Raw genomic sequence first — 23809 nt, 5'->3', positions numbered from 1 at the left:
AACACAATAATCACGCACGGTTCATGTCCTATGTTGATTTCCGTGTTCTTTGCGTGGTTTATTCCGTGGTTTTAACGTGATTCATTTGTGATACATCTGTGAAAACGTAAAGAACACAACTTTTCTCACTTTTTGCACGTACATTTACGTATGACCAGTTTTCATACGTGGCATATGTGCATAATGTGCGAATTGGCTGTGGGACACGGCCATTAAATCTCTTTTTTTTGTTCATGGTGGGCATTCCAATAAAAACTTTTCACACTTAATTTTTTGATTTGTGTTTTAATGCATAGTCAGTGCACATTCTCTTCTAAGTTAGATTCATTTATATTTCATTTATATTTAACATGAAGCATTGTTATCCTAGAAGGAAATAAAGCAATAAGATAATTGGGTTTTTCCTTCATTTTAATGCATTTTGTCAAAGAAAATGACCCAAAATGGTTAAAAACCAAAAAAGCAGCATCATGACTGTGTTAAGAACTGGTAAAAAGTTGGAAGAACTGTGTGAACCTGGCTTTGTGCGTCCCTCAGATGATCGACCAGGGTCTGATTCTCCATGACGGCTCGTACTTCAGGGACCTGTGGAACATCCTGGACTTCATCGTCGTGGTGGGAGCGCTGGTGGCCTTTGCTCTCACGTACGTCGCACTCATTTCACGTCTTCAGTCTCTGATGTTTGATTTGTTTAAAATATTGTTTAATATTTTACACAAATGCTGCTTTTAACAAGTCCTGACTTGCAGTTGATGTTATTCCTGATAGACCTGGTGCAGACCCGAGGACAAATCGGTATAATTTATCTGATTTATAACAAGTAGATTTAATCAACCGAATAAATTCAAAATAGATTGCATATTTAGAGGGTTCTGAACTCTGCTGTGGGTATTTTTTTTTCACAATGTGGATTTAATTGTGTTTTTATGCTTTCTAAAATTCCTTTCCTCCTGTCTTTCATGTCTTCGGATGATGTCTCTGTGGGACTGACCACAGCAATGTGATGGGGTAAAAGACAAAACAAATCATCTTATCTGAGTTAGAATAGATGTTATTTGGACTCGTTTTATAATATAACTGTAAAGCAGAAGTAATCTTTGTCAGAGTAAAGTTTTCTGAAAAAGTAAGAGATTTGTTTTCCTGTCCTGCTCAGAAACAATAAAGGACGAGACATTAAAACCATCAAGTCCTTGAGGGTCCTGCGGGTCCTCAGACCGCTGAAGACTATCAAGAGGCTTCCCAAGCTCAAGGTCAGACGGTCTTTCTTACCTCTGTCCCTCTGAAACTCCTGTGGTCGTCTATTTCTGTTGTTTTTTTTAATTAAGTAAAACATTTTTACAGTTTATGTAAAAAGAACTTTGTAAAACAAATAAAAAGCTTAAATAAATAAATAAAGGCTCAAATTTTGTGTTTGTGGCTTCGACTCAGGAAGAACATGTCGATAAAATGCAAAATAAAATCCCTTTAAGGCCTTATATACAGGGGCGGAGCTAGAACATGTTACATGGGGGCGGGAGGGGGGCAGAAGACTTTGGAAGGGTAGAAAAACATCAGAGTGGGAGGCCATTACAAAGGAAAGTATCAAGATTACGTATTTCTAACAGTTTTACCATCACAGTGTTCCCCTGCGTGTTCGCGTTTCAACATTCGCAGTTTCGCGTGTTCGCAGATTTTTTTTCGGTCACGTGACTCCTCCAGGTCATCAGGAAAACTCAGATCAACACGCTTGTATGAGACTTTTGGGTCCGAAGGAGGGGCTGCAGGGGAGGATGGGAGCAGAGATGAAGAGCTCGCCGGCTTCTTTGCCGGCTGCTCAGGAACATTTCAGCGCTATTTCCAGCGGTTCCTGAGTCGCTAAATGGCTTTAGCTGACTGAGAGCAGCTGGAAAATATCCTGAAACGCTGAAGAAGATAAACGCAGAGAATAATGATCATCCGGATGAATGAACGACGGATGAAACCGGCCTCTTCTGGAAAGAGATGACCTCTCTCACTTAACTAATGAAGGAGGAAGAACGGGAATCCGTAGCTCCTCCCCTGTAGCTTCTCCCCTGTAGCTCCACCCCTGTAGCTCCTCCCCTGTGCCTCTGCACCTGTACCTCCGCCCCTGTAGCTCCTCCCCTATAGCTCTGCACCTCTAGCTCCGCCCCTGTAGCTCCTCCCCTGTAGCTTCTCCCCTGTAGCTCTGCACCTGTAGCTCTGCCCCTGTGGCTCAGCACCTGTAGCTCCTCCCCTCTAGCGCCGCCCCTATAGCTCCTCCCCCTGTAGCTCCACCCCCGTAGCTCCTCCCCTGTGCCTCTGCACCTGTACCTCCGCCCCTGTAGCCCCTCCCCTATAGCTCTGCACCTGTAGCTCCGCCCCTGTAGCTCCTCCCCTGTAACTCCTCCCCTGTAGATCTGCACCTGTAGCTCCGCCCCTGTAGCTGTGCACCTCTAGCTCCTCCTCTGTGGCTCAGCACCTGTAGCTCCTCCCCTGTAGCGCCGCCCCAATAGCTTCTCCCCTGTAGCTCCACCCCTGTAGCTCCTCCCCTGTGCTTCTGCACCTGTGCCTCCACCCCTGTAGCTCCGCCCCTGTTGTTCCTCCCCAGTCGCTCTGCCACTGATTATATAGTAAATGGGAAATGTCAGATCTTTTGTGAGCACCTTATATTTAGTATTAAAATACCCAGAAATAATTGCTCCGTATTCTGTGTACCAAATGCTGGAAACTGGGAGAAGAAAGCAATGAAATGGAACAAACCAATGTTATACATAAATACTTTCTGGGTTCATTGAACAGTAAAAATAGACTTGGTAACAGTTTTTTGTCACGTACTTTTTTATTAAAGAGTGATTCAAAATTGAACTTTCAAAAATGGAAACTATGTACAATCCAGTGGGGACTGTAAAAGACATGAGGCGAAACATTTTGGAAATGTTTGATTAAAGATTGGAAAAAGAGGCTGATGGTTAAACACCCTAATTTTATAAGAAATCCTCTTTTTTATGTATAGATTCAAACACCCCAGCAGAAAATATGCAAAACGAACCACAAATCTTGTTTTTTCCTGTTCCGAACGAACGCCGGACCTGATCTCAGGCCTTCGGCTTCCACGTGTCCCTGTCTTCCAGGCGGTGTTTGACTGCGTGGTGACGTCTCTGAAGAACGTCTTCAACATCTTAATCGTCTACAAACTCTTCATGTTCATCTTTGCTGTCATTGCCGTTCAGCTTTTCAAGGGAAAGTTCTTCTATTGCACTGACAGCTCCAAGGGACTGGAGAAGGACTGCCAGTAATCCTCTTTGGTTTCTTCTCCTCCTGCTTTTTACCTCTTTTACCTCAAAGTGATCCATCTTCTGTACTTTTACTTAATTGGTTTCTTTAATTTGATTCTCCTCGCTTGCATTTTGACCCTCCATATTTAAAGAATTTCTCTTTATTTTCAGTTTTAGAAAACGTTGTGTTTCCAAAAGTCAGTAAATGAATTTATTTCATTTCTTTTCATTTTCCTCCATTTTAGGGGTTACTACATTGACTACGGAAAAGACAAGAAGGAGATGAAGAAGAGAGAGTGGAAAAGACACGAGTTTCATTACGACAACGTCGTCTGGGCTCTGCTGACGCTCTTCACCGTTTCCACAGGAGAGGGTTGGCCTCAGTGAGTGTCCTGACAAAGACGAGCTGCTCCTCAACTCAGAACTGAGACTTTCTGGGAAGCTTTGTGCTGTTTTTCTATCTCTCAGCAAAATATTGCTAAAATTTCATTCATGGACTTGTGTTTTTGTTGACTGTTGCCGTGGCGACAGCCTCGCAGGAAATGGTCTCTACCTTCATAAAAGGGAACATTTGACCCAAATGTATTTTGGAAATTTCTACTTATAATATTTTTGTTGAAATGTCGTGTAAAACATTATTTTCCAAGAAAATATAATGGGTTTTCTGAGAACAAACGTTTCCATGTTGTTTGATAGCTCCTTTCCATCAATGCTTTGAGTCAAACTGGCATCTCTCCTCTGCAAGGGTCCTGCAGCACTCTGTGGACGTGACCGAAGAGGACAGAGGGCCAAGCCACGGAAACAGGATGGAGATGTCCATCTTCTACGTCATCTACTTTGTTGTCTTCCCTTTCTTCTTCGTCAATATCTTTGTGGCTCTCATCATCATCACCTTCCAGGAACAGGGGGATAAAATGATGGAGGAGTGCAGCCTTGAGAAGAATGAGGTGAGGGAAGATGCTTTTCTGCAGCCTGTCTCTCATGTGGTGTCCTCAGATAAAGCTCAGACCACAGCCAAGTCATGCTTTCAGAGATCTTCAAAGGTTTCTTCTCGGTAGGAATGGAAAAGTTCTCAAAGACTCCCTCCAATGAAAATTGTGTTTTTGGTGTTTATAAAATGTCCTGTGGCAATTTTTTCTGACAATGGAGAACATGTATGAAGAAAATTCAGCTCAGAATTGCATTTCTTGGTATCTATGGATTCAAATCCTTGTAAATCAGGAGCAGATGAAAGAATGGCGTTTGAAACGGAGCGTATTTTCGTGGGCCACCGTTTCCTTGTTCCACTTCATTCCTATGTATCCATGTGAAGACGACTAGATCCATGCACGTCTTTTTTTTCCTCATCTGAGCTTTTTGATCTTGGAGAAAACCAGCATCATCCTAATTAAAAGATTGTTGGACTTTGAGTTCAGGAAATTCTAAGCAAGACTCTTCTTTTTCGAGAAGATCAAGCCTTTTAGTTGCTTGTCCTGCCCACAGAAACTGTCTTTTTCCTTTGCTGTCGAGTATAAATGACTGTAACTGCTTCCAAATGTCACTTTCTGGAGCCTGCAAGGGGAATGAGTTGTTCATAATCAATTTTAAAAAGGCCGCAATCTTAGAGGAAAAAACAAAAATCAATGGAAATGTGAAGATACAATATTTCTGATGGACATGCTGATGATTTAACCGGAGACTAACCTCAAGCACTTCTCTTCCTGTCACATCTGAACTCATTTTCTAACTCTGCAACACAACTCTGTTCTTTCTGCACTTTGCTGCTGTTTAGTTCTGCAGCTTTGAGGGCCACTAAGCCTGGATAGATCTTCTAAAAGTCTTCTTTAGCTCTGCCATATGTTTGGCAGACGAGGTTCTAATGGACAAATCGAAAACAGCAGACCAGATCCAAACAATGACGGATTAGTCAGTACTTTGTGCAGCAAGTCACAGTTTTGATCCGTTAGAACACAGATGAACTCTGTCTGAAGAGAAGAGAACCGAAACTGTGAATGAACATGTTCAGAAACATAATTCAGTAAACAGATCAAATGTGAGCAAAGTCTACATCAAAATGAACACATTTGTTTGGAAATGTTTGCGTTTTGTGCAGTTTGCTCCCTTTCCACCTTTTTTTTCCCCTCTCTGGTTTTCAGAGGGCGTGCATAGACTTTGCAATCAGCGCCAAGCCCCTGACCCGGTACATGCCGCAGAACCGGCACACATTCCAGTACCGACTGTGGCATTTCGTGGTGTCACCCTCCTTTGAGTACACTGTCCTGACCATGATTGCTCTCAACACAATCGTGCTGATGATGAAGGTGAGAAAATGGGCAAAATAATGAAACAAAATGTGGATTTAAATGAGGTTAGAATAATCTTTAATGGATTTACGTGTTTTTTTCAGCTTTATGAACACATGACGTACCAACATTTGTCACGTTTGGTCTGAAAACTGTGATGTTTATGTGTTTTTCTTCCTTCATCCATATTTATTTCCTGCACTGGCCTTTTCTTGAGCGGCTCCAACACACAGAAATGTCTGAGTGACTCAGCCCTGTATTAATTATTGATCTACCTGGCGCTGCTATTTAACATGGCCTCATTAGCTGTGGCTGTAGGGCCTCAGGAATGGCTCCTTTTATAGTGCCACAGATGACAGGTGCAGACACAGAATCTATTTATGGGTCTGCAGGAATCTTCCATCAGCCTGTAGATCTGCAGGGCCTAGAGCCGAAGTTCACACTGAGAACAGTGGCCAGCTTCATTTGCAATACATTGGTTAAGGGAAGCTCTCATGGAACGACTGAAGGTGTTTAACCCACTTCCTGTTTGTTTTCAGTACTACTCTGCCCCACCAGCGTACGACGCCGTGCTGAAGCACCTGAACACAGCTTTCACCGTGCTCTTCTCCATCGAGTGCGTCCTCAAGATTCTGGCCTTCGGCTTTCTGGTGAGAAACACAGGCAAAACCACTGACTGTATATGAAAACTGGACCGAGTGACCTCGCCCCCTCTGGTGTTCCAAACCTGAAGTGCCCACTGGCTCCAAGAGGTCAAAGTCCGGTAGACGTCTTTGGAGAAATAAACAGCTATTACTTAGGCATTATAGTTGTCAGAGTAGCCATGAGTAGCCAGAGTAGCCATGATATTTCATGATATTTCATGATATCTTTCATGCAATGCAACTTATTCAAGTTAGGACTGACCAATCAGATGCCTCAATAAAAGGAGGAGGAGCCTGTTCGGCTCACCTCCAATGATCAAAACGTCTGATGGATTTCTTGCTGCCCGCTTTCTCGTGGTAGGGCTGCGGCCTTCCAACTAACTCACTCCTGATTGGCAAGAGTGGTTGCCATAGAAACGGTGCCTCAAACTGACTCAGGCTATATCTGAATTCCTACATAGTGCATTATTTGTAGAGCTGTCACAATCTACAATTCCCAGAAGTCTGAAACAAACGCAGTTTGCATCAATGCTCACTAGATCGGTGAATGTAGACCACAATGCATCGTGTTTGAACAGTTTTTGCGGGGGGGAAATGTGTTTAAATGCATTTTTTTAATAAGCCATCAAGGTTTCATCAGAAGACAGTGGACTCAGAGTTATCGTAAAATGTTTGCATGGATCCGATTTTTACTTTGTAAATTAGTGATTTTCCATTAAAAAAAATAGTCTGAAGTTTTAAGTTGTGAATTTAGGACTTTATTCTCGTAATTTAACAGTTATGACTTATTTTGTTGTAAATTTAGGATTTTAAAGTTGTAATTAAAAAAAAAAAAAACAATTTGTAAACTGGCCCTAAAGCTCAGAATTGCTTTCAAAATCCTGGGCACTGGTAAGTCCGGCACTCTACAGATTTTAGTAGTTAGGGAGTAAGGAGGGAGTTCGGACAGAGACAAAATTTGTTTGGCTCCAATCTAAATATTATATAATTTTCAATGGGCAGCTCACTCGCTCCAGCTCTCATAGTCAATGGTCAAGACCTCCTTCAGCTTCAAAGTCCGCTCTAAAGCCCAGCTCACCTTTTTTTTTTATTTCAGAACTACTTTCGAGACACCTGGAACATTTTTGACTTCATCACCGTCTTGGGCAGCATCACTGAGATTGTGGTCGACTTGCAGGTAGGAAACCAATTTGATCTGGAATTTCAGGACTGAGTTTGGGGTTGAAGGAGATTTGGCTTTGAGTGCTTCCCTTCTTTCTTCACCAGCGCATCGATACGTTCAACATGAGTTTCTTGAAGCTGTTCCGAGCTGCTCGTCTGATCAAACTGCTGAGGCAGGGCTACACCATCCGAATCCTGCTGTGGACCTTCGTTCAGTCCTTCAAGGCCTTGCCATACGTCTGTCTGCTCATTGCCATGCTCTTCTTCATCTACGCCATCATTGGGATGCAGGTCAGACGTTTGCAGACGTTTGCTGCTTCTTTCTGTCATGCTGAATTAATGCCTTTTTGTCATACAAATATTTATTTATATCATTTCAAATCAGGTGTTTGGAAACATCAAACTGAATGAAGAGACCCAGATCAACCAACACAACAACTTCAAAACTTTCTCCGGTGCTCTGATGCTGCTGTTCAGGTGGGACACTTTCATCTAAATTATTATAAATCCATCCGCTTTATAATACTCATTTTTTTCTGCATTTGCCACTAAACTTTAGGATTTTGTTGTTGCATAAAAACCTTTGCTTTCCAGGAAGCTGCTATGTTTTAAGCAGTAATAAAAACTGCAGTGTGACGATTTTCTGCTCACCAAGCTGCTGAATAGTTTTTGCAAAGACGGATGAATGTTCAGTTTACAGTCTCCACCCCGAACCTTTGATGAGCAGATTGTGGTTGAGTCCATTTGGATTGTCTCCAGAAATCCAAACGGACATCATAAACTCTGTCCTAAAGTGGTTTCATGGCAGAAGTCTACTGTTCTCAGGAGTTTGCCTCTGAATTTGCCGTCTGCCTTGGAGCAGATGGACAATCCTGAAGGTTTCTGATCTCTCATTCGTCTGGTTGATTACAACAGCATAAAGAAGAAGAGCTGCTCAGGTGGTGTTACCTGATGGGTGAAGCTGGCCGTCCTCACTGGTTCCAGTGCAGTTCAGACACTGGAGCTCACATGTAAACCATGTTGGGAACCTTCCTTAAAAAAGCTCATTAGTCATAGTTACATCGCCCAAAAGTGATTACTTTGGTAAATCATTTTTCTGCCTCTTAAAAGTTATTACTCATCAACATAACTCCAGTGACTTAGTTCCTGCAAACAAAAAACCATTTTACTCTTGAAATCTTAAGTTTATAGGAGTAAAATTGTTTTGTTTGCACATATTTCTGAGTTTCAAGTATCATTACATTTTTGAGCACATACATTTTTTTAATTTTAATGCTAAAAACAGTGTATGTGGCGTTTAGAACAATGGCACAAAAATCACGCCATAGAATTTGACATAAACATTTAATCCTCGTGTCTAAATCAAAGTATAATAGCGTTGATATTTGCAGCCTGAAAATAATCATGACACTTCCTGTTGTTTGGATCTTGCTGGCTGTGCTGCACAGGCAATATCGGAGGGCGTCGGCTTGCCCCCACCCACTTGACTCCATAGCCAATCATGATCTTGAATTCCCCCCCCCCCTCCCATCACACACACCAGGCCACATAGAACAGTGTTTTTTTGAGCAAAGGCACACTCTAACCCTAACAAAACTGTTTGAATTTAGCTAAATGGTGTCTGTTTCACCTTCATCCTGTTTCTTAAATGTTGGTGTTACTTCCACTTCAGTTTAACATCTAAAATAATCCAGACGTTCTTAGAAAAGTGTTTCAGTTAGAAAGATGACTTGGACCAAACTCTGGGATGTTTGGCTGTTAAGAAACACAAACCTTGAAGGAGAACTAAACTGTTGACCTCTGACCTCTGATTTCATCAAGAAGATTTAAAAACTGGTTGATGTGTTCGTTGTTGTTTTAAGACGTTTAACAGGGAAGACTCATTGTACGCTGAGACGCTGTCATTTAACCCAATGCATCATGGGAGATGTAGTGATGGCAGACAGACTCTCTTCTCTGAGCTTCATTGTTTTGTTCACTTGTTCCACGGTCTGATACCGGACTCTGTGGAAAGCTACACCGCTAAAGACGAGCTTTAGATGGTATTTTTGTTGGAACTGAGAGACTCTATGAGCAGAATCAGAACAAGGAAGTGAAGACTTTAACCACTTCTGATTGGTCAGACTGATGACGTGTGATTAAGCCTCCAAGAATGATTGGTGGAGACAGTTAAAGGGGCGGGACTTTTCAGAAAACAACATTCTTATCAAAATGTCTTTAATAGAATCAAATAAACACAAAGAAAAAAAGTATTTTATGATCTTTTATATTCCTAACTACTCAGTGTTTTATCAGGACCTGTTTGGATGAACAAAGAGCTGAAATCCTGGAGATGGAAGATGTTGTTAGGTCAGTTAATGAGGGTGATTTCCCACAGCACACCTGACATAGAAGACAATCCCCAGGGGGGGTTATACTAAGTAATTATAAAGGCGGTGATAAAGAAAAAAATTAGTTTGATGATTCTAACACTTCATTTATAAGGCTGTTAGTAACAAAGTGTACTTAAATGCTGTTACTCCAAACACTGCATGTAAATATAAATGATGGTTAACTATCATGTTTGAAAAAAATGAAACATCTGTGATGAAGAATGTATTCACAGTATATTTATCACATACATGTACAGTACATAGTACAACATGCAGTGAAATGTATTGTACTGCTGTCTAACAAAGTGCACAGTATTAGAAAAAGATTTTAAAAAACGATGTAATACTTTCAAAAATAGAATAGGATGTGGAAATGACAATGTTAAGGTGACAAAGTTTAAAAGTTCATTTGCTGCAATGAAAACGTGAAAGGTTTAAGTCAGTAAAACTGCTGTTGTTTTAGGTTGACCTTTTCTGTACTTGCTGGTCATTTATTCAGAACGGACCATCAGCGTTTGTGAAGGTTTTGGTTGATCTGTTTCACCAGGAGTGCCACAGGGGAATCCTGGCAGGAGATCATGTTGTCGTGTCTGGGGGGACAGCCGTGTGAAACCGACTCCTCTATTCAGACGGCAGAAGGAACGAGCGACCACAGGGAGGGCTGTGGCTCCGACTTTGCCTATTTCTACTTTGTGTCCTTCATCTTTTTCAGTTCTTTCCTGGTGAGACAAGAGCCTTGAGCTTTAGGGAGGGGGGAGTCTCATTTCAAAACTGTCATGAACAAAAGGACTTCTTCTACTTTTTTGTGTAGATGCTGAACTTGTTTGTGGCTGTGATTATGGATAACTTTGAGTATCTTACAAGAGACTCGTCCATCCTTGGTCCACACCATTTGGACGAGTTTGTCCGGATCTGGGGGGAGTATGATCGAGCTGCCAGGTTAGTTTCTACATCAAGTTCAATGTCCACTCTGAAAATGTGTTGATGCGTAGCCCCTGTCTATACAGTGAGCATGCAGCTAAAGCAGACAGACAGACGGACAGACAGAAGGAGACAGACAGAGACAGACAGACAGACAGACAGACAGACAGACAGGCAGGCAGGCAGGCAGGCAGGCAGGCAGGCAGGCAGGCAGGCAGGCAGACAGACAGACAGACAGACAGACAGACAGACAGACAGACAGACAGACAGACAGACAGACAGACAGACAGACAGACAGACAGACAGACAGACAGACAGACAGACAGACAGACAGACAGACAGACAGACAGACAGACAGACAGACAGACAGACAGACAGACAGACAGACAGACAGACAGACAGACACGGACGGACGGACGGACGGACGGACGGACAGACGGACGGACAGACAGAGGGCCAAATTGTCCATTTGCTAAAAACTGCAGAAAGCTTTGCCTTGAGAAAAAATATCAATCTGTAAACAAACATGAGAACAGCAAACATACACTTTAGTCCTTTTCTATGTAAAATCAGGGATCTTTTTCACAAATATCACATTTTTTTTCTACTGGAATTGAACATAATTTATTTATTTTCTCTCTTCTTTATATCTTCATTTTTCTACTGACACCTCTGAAGTTATACTTAACTCAGTGTTTTGGTCTCAGAATTTTTCTCACTCAAAGAAAGAATGATGCACTTAGACGATGGTCGTCTAAAATAATATTTAATTTTTATATGTAAATGCTGCTCTCCTCAATTGTCAGGAGTAAAAAAACAACCTTACTGTGTCTGTGTGGCAACTAAAGACATGTATGTTCTTTCCAGTGGAAGGATCCACTATAAGGAGATGTACAAAGTTGTTCGCACTATCTCACCTCCTCTGGGCTTTGGAAAGAACTGCCCCCACAGGGTGGCATGCAAGGTTTGGTTCCCCCCATGTCCACCAACTCCCCTCAGCTTATTTCATGTGGGATCCCTCCTTTCTTTTCCGCCATCCCTGCTTGACCTTTGGGGTCGTCCTCCTCGGGTTAAAGACGTGACTGTAGTCTCGGGGTACTAAGACACAGGATGCCCCGTATCCTATCATAAACACATTTACTGCTAGATAAAAGCTTTGGGGAAAATGTTGAGGAATTTGAGGGAATTCTGTGTCTTCCTACCCTTTTGGATCTGGGGGTTCAGGTTGTGTGATCTAGTGAAGCTTCCTGCAGAGGTAAGTATGGATATTGGAACCAGATCCATTGAGGCTGTCATTCCTTTGCTCCTCCTGTCCACTGAGCTCCTGTTCCCCAGTTTCTATGCTCGGTTCTCGGCATAGAAAGGTTTTTATCTCTCCTGCTTAACTCTTTCCTTATGTGTGATGCCTGAAATAATCCTATCTCTTGTATCTCTTTCACTCTTGTCCCTTTATTTACCCTTCTACCCCTCCTGTGCTTCTTTCCTGCCCCATCCTTTGGGAATGCACCCTCCCAAATGCCTCTTTTCTTTTCCATGTTTTCCCTCTTCTCTCCTCCTCATCATCTTCATCTACATGGCTTCCTGGCACCCACAGTTGCCGCATCCATTACACTGACATGTATGAGATGTTGACCAACATGTCGCCACCTCTAGGCCTGGGCAAGAAATGCCCCTCCAAGGTGGCATATAAGGTAGACTAAACACTAGAGACAGCCACTGCTTTGTGATCTAACCCACAGAGAAATAGATTTTTGTCACACATTGGATAAGTAAAGCATCGTTTGTGTTGATGCACAACAGCTTGTTGGAGTGTTTGTCACTTATTTGCTCTTCATCCTGGCAGACGATGAAGGCGTCCTTATCTGTTTGCTTTTATTTGATAGAAGATTTTGATGGAAATGGAAATGAACGTGCTAAACATCTCCATGCTTGACTCTGTCTGTGATAGAAGCACTGGATTGTTTGATCTTGTCTTTCATTCCTCAGTCTGTTTTCCTGTCTGCATGTGCTTGCTGCTTCGGCCCAGTGCTGCGTTAGTGTTTGTTTTATGTGTGCATTAAACATCGAGCAGATATGTGCAGGTCTCTGTGCAGGCAATGCCACAAATGCCTCTTGTCCTTTCAGTTGGGTCAAAGATAATGTGCTGAGTAGGTTTCAGTTATGAATAAAGACAATAAAGATCATTATTTTGGAGGGAAAAAAATGAGATGCAAACAACTGTTTTGCTGACAAATCGATACAAAAATATATGGAATATAGGAAGAAATTCCGAAAACATGAGCATTACTTCACAGTTAAATGAATTTCTTGTCATCTTTGTTTTTAAACCCTAACTGTGGTCCAAGTTCAGTTAGTGACCAACACCTCAAACAACATGTATTGAACGTTTGGGTGCCTGCTTTAAGGACTCTGCTCACATTTGATCATTCAGCTCAGTTACTTTAAAAAATGTTTTAAATAATCAAAAACCTCAAAAAAGTCAGTGTGACTATTTTAAAAAATAAATGTTTAATTGAAGTTTTTTAACAAATTGAAAACAGACGCTTTGCTGCCTTTATCACTAAACATTTACTATCAAATTGATCTTATTTCAATCTTATTTTACTTAAACAATTTTGAGTTTCGAGTCATTTCTGGCCCTAATGTGTTAACCTTTCCTATCAGAGACTTGTTCTGATGAACATGCCTGTGGATGACGACATGAGCGTCCACTTCACATCCACCCTCATGGCGCTGATCCGCACCGCCCTCGAGATCAAGATTGCCAGAGGTTAGTGTGGACACCTTAAATTATTTGCATATTCACCTCTAAAAATGTGTTCCAGTGTGAGAACATGTCTTTCACACTTGGCTTTTAGGAGGAGAAGATAGAAACCAGATGGATCTGGATCTGCAGAAGGAGATCGGCGTTATTTGGCCTCATCTGTCCCAGAAGGCGTTGGACCTGCTGGTCCCGATTCACAAAGGTAACATCTTTGCAGACGTTCAGAACAATTAACTCACCACTGAAAAAGAATAGTTCTGATGTGAAATAGTCTCATTCTTTTTTCTTTTCTGTGCAGCAAGTGACATGACCATAGGGAAGATCTATGCTGCCATGATGATCATGGATTACTACAAACAAAACAAAGCCAAGAAGTTGCGACAGCAACTAGAGGAACAGGTATTTCCATTTTATTTTATTTTATATTGCAACTTTTATTTTCTGTTTTTTTAAGCATCTGGTTGTTTTAACAGACTTATCTAGAAGTCCATGACAACTCAGTCATGACGGACAAGGAGGAAACACCAGATTAACGCTCAGGTTTTCTGGATAACAGAAAAAATCTATTATATAATTTAATTTAGAACAGCTTTACCCAAAGTTGCAGCAAGACATGACAAAAATCAAATGAGAAAACCAGTAAAGCTTTTACAAAAAGGGCTTTTGAAAAAACATTCCATTCTATGGTAATCCATAGGATAATAATAAATAATGAATAATAATGAGAAGCCCAGAAGGCTTCTTAAACGGAATCTTTTCATAAAACAAAGAGTCGCTGAGAGGCTGACGCTGGGTCTGATTGTTGAATGAAACTCTCAAACAAATCATGAAGCACAATGAAGTTCGTATTTTGAACTTTTAATAGTGAAAGGGGTAATTAAATCCACTTATTATAACATGATAGAAAAAAGCAAAGAATCAAGAAAAAACACACAAAAAGGTGAGTTAAATCTACTTGATGTTTCCACCAGGTGATTACCGCCAATAATACTATAATCCAAACAAAAAAAATATTCAATCCCCATAATAAAGACCTAACTTAATTCATGGCACCTACAGTCAAAGTGTTTCATTATTAGAATACGCTCAAAGCACATTTTCTGATCCTCTGCTGCAGAACAGTGTCTGTTCAAAGTTCTTAAAGTGTATAATTGCAAAGACATTTTTATGTGATTCTACACCAATGTTTGTATTTGCTGGTAGCACCAAAGGTGCTCTAAGTGCTACAATTGACCTACTTGTATTAATAATCCAAGTAAATCTGCGGCAGCAGGAGGATCTGAATCAACACGAAGTGTATTTTATTTTGAAAGGAGCTTGTATTTGCTGATGTGAAACGTAAAAGAAAAAATACAACAATTCAATGATTGTAAACTAGCTAGTTTACAATCTAGTAAAACAGCTACAATTTGTGGATGAATACCTTAAGGGCCACAAAAGTATAAATAAAGGTGAAGTGGGAATCTGCAGCTCTCACTCGTGTAAGAAACTGGTCCGATTGGTCCTTTGAAAGTCGCAGACCCCGGCCCTAAAAAGAAGAAATGGCTTAACCTCTTAGGACTCAAGCTAATATTTGAGCTAACCTTCCGCCCATGTGGGGCCCAGTTACATAGAATTAACTGCTATGAGAATATAAGCCAAAATGTCAGGTCTGCAGAGGTTAAAGGCAAATAGAGCCACGAAGCAAAACTGCAATTTCTATCTACAAAGACATGGGTTTGAGCCGACTGTTAGTTTTTAAATCAACTGGTGAGATTTGTGGGTCTGGATTGGACTGATGTTCACGTCCTGCACAAAAACACAAACCAGACCTTTTCCTAATTATCTTTTACCTTTTTAAGAGTGCTGACCGTCCCAATTTTGCTTGACAATGGCATTGTCGTCCATCCATCCTATTGACCTGTCAGCTCTGAGCTACACGAGTCAGCTTTAGGTTTGTCAAAGACATGAAAAACGGAGCAAGTTCTGCAGCTTTTATAGTTCTTCTCAACAGTATGTCTGGCAAAGAGTGAACGCCTGCAAATATCTGTGAGTCAATAAAGGTTTTTTTTGTTTTGAATTGCGTCTAAGGGTTTGATCAAGCAGCAACTAAGAAACTTTCTGCCTTCATGATATGTTGAGTCAAAACAAACAAAACTAGGATGGATTTCTCTTTTTCCTCTCATAGAAACACGCTCCCATGTTCCAGCGAATGGATGCATCTTCTCTTCCTCAAGAAATCCTATGCAATGTGAAGTCTCTGTCGTTCCTCGGGCACAGCGCTGGATCTGCTCTGTAAATTCTCACCTTTTTTTCTCCTAACTGCTGTTTTCACCTCTGGTGTTTGGTTTTTTCTGCTGCAAGATGTCCCACCCTGTTCTTGTTTTGTGCCCACAGCACCAGAGGAGGGTTTGTGGCGCTCAGCCCAGTTTCCCCCCAGGAAATGTTTGTGCAGCAGTTGCCCTGCTCCCGGCAGGAGAAGGAGGAAGAAGAGGATGCGGACTACCGTTCCCCCTACCACCCCTACCGCCACCGTCTTCACTACCATCAACATTTGCACACGCTGGTGAATCCCTCGCTGCTTTTTGTCCGCATCACTCCATTTTGATCCTAAATGCAGCCTCCACCTGTGCAGGTGCCAGAGGTAGTGCAGTACAACCAACTGATGCAGCAGACACTCAGTAAATCACCTCAGCGCACTGCATCAGTTAGAGCATCTTCCATGCCGAGACTGGCTATTGACCCGCAGGTAATTCAGAATGATCACCTTCATAATTTCTTTTATGCAGCGAGTAACACTATGAAAAGGAGAAATTCAGAAGTTCTCATCTTCTCCAGGTTCGTCTATAGCCCTGATAGTTCCTGCCGGCAGCAATGGAACTAAATGATTGGATCAAACGGCAGCAGTGAAGGGAATGTGACCAATATTTCTGTCTGTTTCTTATGCATGAAGCCCGGATTGTCAGCAGACACCAAGTCCATGAAACGTTCCTTCTCCACCATCGGAGACCAGTGTGTGAACGGCCTCTGGCAGGAGCAGCACTCTCTGGAAAGAATAAGTCCAGACGCCGCCTACAGACCCCGGCAGAGGAGCTTTAGAGGTCAGTTCCCTCTTTTTCTGACCCGTTAACCACTTGACCATCATAATGGTTAGATACTTCTGCAGACGGAGGTTTGATGGTTACAGTAAAAACTCAGCTTTAGTCAGAATCATCAGTTTTAGGCTGACATGGAAACTCTACAACAGCTCGAGTGACGTTATCTTTTAGGGACATGCTCTGCACTTAATTCAATTCAATTCAGTTTTATTTGTATAGCCCAAAATCACAACAACAGTCGTCTCGATGGGCTTCGAAGTAAAACATGAAATCAAAAGGATCACGAATACAAAGAGTTCAATAGAAAAATACTAAAATGAACTAACAAACTGACTAAGCTATACTGGCATCCCTGCCCTTAGACCCCCCTTCGCGGTAAGGAAAAACTCCCAAAAAAAATGGATTCTGGAAAAAACGAAGAAACCTCAGGGGTGCCCACATGAAGGAGGGATCCTCCCCCAGGACGGACAGGCGATTTACCAGAACTCTTAGAGAAGAATTAACTTATCTAAATCTACAACTACATATATAAAGTCCAGCAGACGAGCTTCATCCAGCTGTGGTTGTGGGGACAGTCAAAGGCGCGAGTCGAGCCGGAGACAGGATCCACAGCCAGGTGTAGGAGCAGGAGCAGAGACGAGGTACTCGGTCAGGAACAGAGCAGAGACGAGCCAGAGATGAGCCAGAGGCAGGATCCACAGCCAGGTGTAGGAGCGGGAGCAAAGGCGAGGCAGACGGTCAGGAACTGGAGCACGGATGAACCAACTGGAGTCTGGAAGCACTCCCACTCCGCAGGAGGGGAGAGGGAAAGACGGACAATACATAAATCACTGTACCAAACAGAAGCATGGAGAGCTAAATGTTAAATGATGATCAAAAATACAGGAGAGGAAGGGTAGAAGTAGAAAAGAAAAGAGGACAGAACCCCAGTGCACCATAGTTACCCCAGCTTCAACTTCTAGCAGCCTTTTAAAAGAAATAGTTATTATTAAGTTTAATTTAAACAAATTAACATTAAGTTAAATAATCTCTGAATACTAACTAGTCTGACAATAATCCTGTCCACAGAGGAATGTTTTCAGTCTAACTTTGAATGTAGAAACTGAGTCGGCCTCTCTTCCATGAGCTGGGAGTTTATTCCATAAAACAGGGGCTTGGTGGCTAAACGCTCTACCTCCAACCGTACTTTTACTAATTCTAGGAACCACAAGCAGTCCTGCATTTAGTGAGTGAAGTGTTCTGATTGGATGGTAAGGGACTATGAGGTCCTTAATATAGGACGGGGCCATTCCATGTAAGGCCTTATAGGTTAACAGGAGGATCTTGAACTTGATTCTGGAATCAACTGGGATCCAGTGAAGTGAAACTAACACAGGAGTGATGTGATCTCTTCTGCTGGTTCCAGCTAACAATCTAGCTGCTGCGTTCTGAACAAGCTGGACACTTCTTAAGGAACTCTTAGGACACGCTGCTAACAAGGAGTTACAGTAATCCAGCCTCGACGTAACAAATGCATGGATGAGTTTTTCAACATCACTCTTAGAAAGTAGATTTCTGATCTTAGCAATATTCCGCAGGTGAAAAAAGGCAGTTCTGCACGCCTGAGATATGTGAGCCTTAAATGATAAATCCTGGTCAAATAAAACCCCAAGGTTTCTAACTGTGGAATTGGGGGCTATACTTATGCCATCCAGGGAGACTATCTGAGCAGACAGAGCATCTCTCAGGTTTTTAGGACCTAGTATAATGACCTCAGTTTTTTCTGGGTTCAAGAGGAGGTCATTGATTGTCATCCAGGTCTTGATGTCACTGATGCAGGCATTCAGTTTCTCTATCTGGTCATTCTGGTCAGGCTTCATGGATAAATACAACTGCGTATCGTCGGCATAACAATGAAATTTAATGCTGTGTTTCCTGATTATGTTTCCTAGGGGTAGCATATTAAGCGTAAACAGGATGGGTCCCAAGACTGAGCCCTGTGGGACTCCATAGTTGACTCGAGTGCACTGAGAGGAATGGCCATTTACATTAACGAACTGATACCTATGGGACAGATAGGATTTAAACCACTGGAGAGCAGATCCTCTGATCCATATGTCCTGCTCTAATCTATGGAGTAAAATACTGTGGTCGATAGTGTCAAAGGCTGCACTGAGGTCCAACAGGACCAGAATAGAAAGTAGTCCCTTTTCTGAGGCCAATAACAAGTCATTAGAGACTCTAACTAGTGCAGTTTCCATACTGTGGTGGGGTCTAAACCCGACTGAAAGTCTTCAAAGTGGCTGTTGTCCTGTAGGTGGCAGTAAAGCTGCTTAACTACAACTCTTTAATACTCATAAAATCACATCATAAAGAAAAAGGCTCAACCTTACATTTATGGTTTCTGCTTCTTTGTTTTTCCTCTCGTTTTCCATTCATAAAAACCTGTTTTACTTTATTTAATAATTCACGTCTCATGTGATTGTGTCAATGTTTGATAAATGGTGTTTATTTTTGAATCCTAGAGAGTTTGCACGTGTAGAACTGTCTTATTGCTCGAGCGATTTAATCATTACCCCAAAGCAAAACTGTTTTTAAAACATTTTCATTCATCTTTGACAAACAGATGATCCACAGCTGATCTTAGCCACACATTTAAGAAATGTGTACTAAGTCAGGTTTACTGGTGACATTGCACGTTTACATGTGATCATCTTTACCTCTAAACTGCTCCTATTTAATGTCTGTAGCCAAGCATAAATCAAAGAACATCCTCCAAACTACTAAAATGAATGTCATTTCCTACCATTACTTTTTTCTTATAAGCTGTTTTTGCTTCTTTGCCTTTTGTCTGCTCCCTTTGACGACCACCACAGTCCATCATTCATGTTCTCAATTCACGTATTCTGATTTTGGTTTCCGTTGGCTGGCCTTCCTGGTGCAACACTCTGCATTTATCTGGACTTGGAACCGGCACACCAAAGCCATGGATTGTTTCTTGTGGTTGTTTTGCATAAAAGCTTGTTATTTTCCACAATCTCAGCAGCAACAACAGTTTAAACTCTTGTCTTAGTCTTTAAATTAAGATTTAAATGGTAAATGTCGTAGACTTAAATAGTTCTTTACTACCTTCTTAAAAGGCACAAAGTCCTTTACAACCACCAGGAGCAACGGGAGGACCAGAGTCTTGCCCAAGGACACTAACACATGGGGGGGCAGGGTGGGAACATGCAATCTTCCCATCAGAGGTCGACCGCTCTTCCTCTGAACCCCGCCCGCCACCTTAAAATGTTCATAAAATATTTCAAATATTCTTTCCCATTTAAAATGACACGAAGGTCAAAGAGTCAGTCCCAAGGAAGCCAGCAGTCATGAGAGGGGGAGATCGAAGGAACGGCGCCACCTGCTTTCTCCTGACGTGTCCCGGGAGCCTTCACACGAGAGAAGCCGCTCGCCAAGCGAAGGACGGACGAACAACGCCAAGAAACCGGCAAGGGTGCACACCAACACTAAACCCACGTTGTTATTCGTTTGGATTCTTCATTTCCACAGAAAGGATCTTTCCATGCAGAAGCTGGTTACTCACTCACATTTGTAAAAACACCTGTAGTTTCACTGCACCACACTTTTTACTTTAGTAAAATTAAAGCCAGAACTATTCCTACGTTACAGAGAGCTGCAATTTCTACTTTCGGCTTTTAACTCTTGGAATGTATGATAATACTACTGTCAGATAACTGCATGAAGAAATTCTTGTTAGATGTTTAAAAACATTGTTAAAATATTATGCATCTACTTTTTATTCTAACATTATCTAAATCTTTCTGACCAAAACAGAGCACAACGAAAAGGACTAATGTTATAAACATTTTTTGGTCCTTTTTTGTCCTTTCAAGTGCAGAGATATGAAAAACCAATTCAGACGTTACTACCACTTGATGACATCATCAATAGTCGTCTACATTAGCGCATAGCAGCCTGTGCTTGGAAGATACATACCAACATCCGTTTTATAAAACTAAAACTCAATACTGTAAATGTAAACGTCTGTGCTTCAGAGCACATCCACGTAAAGAAATCCCCCCACCGGCGGAGGGTTAGCCAGGTCTTTGTCCCTTTCAGACACCACCACAGCTTCAAATGCCCCTACAGTTGGAGCAATAGGGAGGACGAGAGGGGTAGGAAGCAATTCGGATCCCACCCGATCATCTTTAGATCCATTTTCAAAGTGTTCCCAGTCGTCTTTTAATCACAGCTGTGCAGTTTTTAGCCAGCATTAAAAAAACTGTAGTTTTCTAAGACATAGTTTCTGCAGAGCAGCAGTACTTCATAGGAAATTCCCCTCTGAGTTGTGGGTGGGACCTTTGGTGCAGAGCAACCCCGCCCCCCTTCCCCTCTGAGCTCAGAGCAGGGGGCTTGTGGCCCACCCAGCGTATTGTCTACACAGCACAAATGTCATACAGTTTTTTTGCCTGCGTCTCCTGATTCACAGCGACTTGAAAAAAGAAATGCTCAGAAATCAATTTGGAGCTTAATTTTCTTTATAAATGTCCTCCATCATCAGAATCAAAATGCCACAAGAACATGTTAAAAACACAAAAAATACAGTTTTCATTGGAGGGGGTCTTTAAAAAAGAGGTTCTGATGCCATTTCTAAGCAGTTTCATTATCAGGAATGACACTTTTCAAATACTTAGTGTGGTCACCCTCAAAGGTGTTAAAACTCTTTGGCAGTAAAGCAGATGACATTTTTCACAGACCAGCAGTTCTCTGCCTGAACTCTTGCTCTGTGTTTGACGTGCTGACAGGTGATCGCGTCGGTCAGTCCTGTCAACTCGGCCTCAGAAACTGGTACTCCACGTAACCGCCGCCAGCTTCCTCAGACACCTTCCCGCCCGCGGCCTCACATCTCCTACTCCCCTCTTGTCTGCCGAGCCTCCACCTCCCCCACCGCTCCAGCCCCCACAGAGGAACAAAGCCTCCCTCCCGATGGGCCCAGCGACTCCACAGAGACCCCCTGGAGGACTGACAAGGACAGCAGACCCCTGTCGGCGGGTCAGAGCTCCCCTGAAGGCGGCGGCTCAGCACCCAGCCACTCCTCTCCACACCGCTACACCTCAGAGCCCCACCTCCCGTTTCACAAGGAGTCCAGCCCAGCTGAAAGACAGGAGACCCTCACCTTTGAGACCGCCATCGCCACCACCCTGGGTCGGACACACGCCATAAGCTCCGCCCCTCAGCTCAGACACTCATGGCAGGTTCCGAACGGGCATTTCCGTAAGCCCTTGGCTCAGGCCAACCCGGCTGACGGCAGTGAGTTGCTCAGTGACACAGATGAAGACGACCTCTGCTAAAACTCTGAGGACCTCAGAGAAGCTGGAGCTCTCAGCAACAGTAGCACCAACCTGAGGGCTGAGCAACGCCGCACTTCATCTGGACAAGTGACCCCGACGGACGGCGTCCGTGTGTCTGCATTGCAGTTGAAGGACGGCCGTATGTGGCAATGAAACCTGTTTACATAGGTGTGCTGTTAACAGAACATGTGCCAAATAAAGAGGCGGATCGTCCCATAACCCCCCCCAGCAACCCACAGTGTGACTGTTATTGATGGTGACAAAGTCCAGGATGTTCAGATCATTGAAAGTAGAGCATCTAAGTGATCATAGACTAATGAGATGAATGTATTCTGTTCCCATGAGGAAGCTGTTGTTGCTGTGCAGTTGTGTAAAAGCAGACATTTAACCCGATTGTGCCGACTCACACGTGTGGCAGACCGCCAATCCCTACAGGTTCTGTTTCCAACAAGAATATCCACGCGATACCTGGGCATTAAAGCGGCCGTCATCCAGAAATAGCCAGTACCGAATGTGAATTTGTAGATCTAGATTGAGCTGGAGTTGATGCTGTGCATTTGTGGAAGACAGAGGAGGGGTGTCACTGACATCGTGAATATTAGTGTGTGTGTGTGTGTGTGTATATAGTGACTTTAAAGGTTTCTTATAAATGTTTACGTTGGACACACGTGTCCCATCCTCACAGGCCAGACGGCTCGATGCGACGTCAGACTGGTTCCTCGGACTGATCTGCTCTCTCTGAGCTGAAGAACAGTCGTTTCCTTAGAATGTGAAAGGATTGACCCCGTGTGTCGTCACGTTTGTGTTGGATAATCATTTTACACGTGATGTCAAAGTCGACAAAAGCCATGTTCTTCCTGTGCATAGAGCCAGACATGGGAGCTCTTCAGGATGTGTTGCCTTCTTTCATGTGACGATTGATGAGATGTTGTTTGTAAAACTATATGTACCTGATGCACCTGAAGCTTCATCAAAAATCACCGTGAAGCCATCGTCTGCTTTGTAGCTGCTCCTCAGCTGGCATTACTGTAACGTCTGCAGTGTCCCTGTCTGTGCATGGTCATGACGGCAAAGGATGTAGAGGATGCGTTTAGTGTCTCCATGATGTTCCTCCCAACAAAAACCCACAAGCAAGAGGAACATTTTTAATTTCCAGCTCTTCTGTGAGACAAATTGGACAAAATGTATATTTGTATGACACGCTAATGAAATGCCAACACGGGTCTCTGAAATGTGCTGGGCACCATTTTTATCCAGCTAGCGGCTGTCGTCTGTAAAGAAGGTGGGACTATTTTCAGTGTTTAGGACTCAAACGGACGTCCGTCTGTGCCTGGGGAAGCTCAACCAAAGATTTCCCTTCCAGCTTGGATTTCATAGATAGAGGAGCTTCCTGGCAAATATGTAGTATAGACTGTGCCAAATAAATTCATGTTTCACCTATTGAGCATTTAGTTTTTTGTGGTTAATCATGACATACATGGTCAAATGATTATTAAAAGTGTTTCGTGACATTAAACTAGATTTATTCCAAATATTTGTGCTTGAAATGAAACAGGAAAATTATGTTTGAGTTATATTATCTTGGATAAATGATTATTACAAAATCTTTTTTTTTACTACATTTTCATGATAAATTGAAAAAGACTTAATGCAGGTTCTCTTCATTTAGAAATAGAGCTTTGTACAGACACACCTTAAGGAAATGTTTGTATGTGTTACAAATATATTGAAGCTAAAGCTAATAAGCAGTATTTATTAAAGAAAATATTCATAACATTTGACAAGGTCTGATTTATATAGAATTAACATCTAATTCAGGAGTGTCAAACATACGTATCCGGCCCGCCGGATGGTTCAATCCGGCTCAGTCATGAAGATTGGAAAATTATAAGAATGTTTAAAAAGAAAAAGCACGTTTTTGCTGCTGCGGCAGGGGTCTTGGTGTGGGGGTGGCTGGGCGCTCTCCCTCCTTTTCACATTCCACCATCCATTTTAGAAGAA

The 23809-nt window shown here is 42.4% G+C and overlaps 1 protein-coding gene across 2 annotated transcripts in view; it reads left to right on the top strand.

Annotated features, from left to right (window-relative positions):
- Positions 1 to 23253, top strand: part of LOC101163316 (voltage-dependent R-type calcium channel subunit alpha-1E) — a 117184-nt gene extending 93931 nt beyond the window's left edge. The window contains exons 26-48 of one of the 2 annotated variants that reach the window (XM_023954611.1): positions 538 to 644; positions 997 to 1008; positions 1154 to 1250; positions 3111 to 3271; positions 3500 to 3637; positions 4000 to 4201; positions 5390 to 5554; positions 6076 to 6186; positions 7277 to 7357; positions 7447 to 7632; positions 7727 to 7818; positions 10261 to 10435; positions 10525 to 10652; positions 12229 to 12325; positions 13299 to 13404; positions 13493 to 13600; positions 13697 to 13797; positions 15566 to 15672; positions 15775 to 15943; positions 16013 to 16126; positions 16331 to 16478; positions 19793 to 19950; positions 21263 to 23253. In XM_023954611.1, the coding sequence (XP_023810379.1) occupies positions 538 to 644; positions 997 to 1008; positions 1154 to 1250; positions 3111 to 3271; positions 3500 to 3637; positions 4000 to 4201; positions 5390 to 5554; positions 6076 to 6186; positions 7277 to 7357; positions 7447 to 7632; positions 7727 to 7818; positions 10261 to 10435; positions 10525 to 10652; positions 12229 to 12325; positions 13299 to 13404; positions 13493 to 13600; positions 13697 to 13797; positions 15566 to 15672; positions 15775 to 15943; positions 16013 to 16126; positions 16331 to 16478; positions 19793 to 19950; positions 21263 to 21808 (3309 nt within the window). In that variant the 3' untranslated portion in view covers positions 21809 to 23253. Of the gene's footprint in view, positions 1 to 537; positions 645 to 996; positions 1009 to 1153; positions 1251 to 3110; positions 3272 to 3499; positions 3638 to 3999; positions 4202 to 5389; positions 5555 to 6075; positions 6187 to 7276; positions 7358 to 7446; positions 7633 to 7726; positions 7819 to 10260; positions 10436 to 10524; positions 10653 to 11501; positions 11599 to 12228; positions 12326 to 13298; positions 13405 to 13492; positions 13601 to 13696; positions 13798 to 15565; positions 15673 to 15774; positions 15944 to 16012; positions 16127 to 16330; positions 16479 to 19792; positions 19951 to 21262 lie in introns of both variants that reach the window. The other variant, XM_023954610.1, reaches the window with a different exon arrangement.
- The last annotated feature ends 556 nt before the right edge of the window (positions 23254 to 23809 follow it).

The sequence above is a fragment of the Oryzias latipes genome, chromosome 4, assembly GCF_002234675.1.
Source record: "Oryzias latipes chromosome 4, ASM223467v1".
Classification (NCBI taxonomy): Eukaryota; Metazoa; Chordata; class Actinopteri; order Beloniformes; family Adrianichthyidae; genus Oryzias; species Oryzias latipes.
This window is presented reverse-complemented; position numbering and strand designations above follow the sequence as displayed.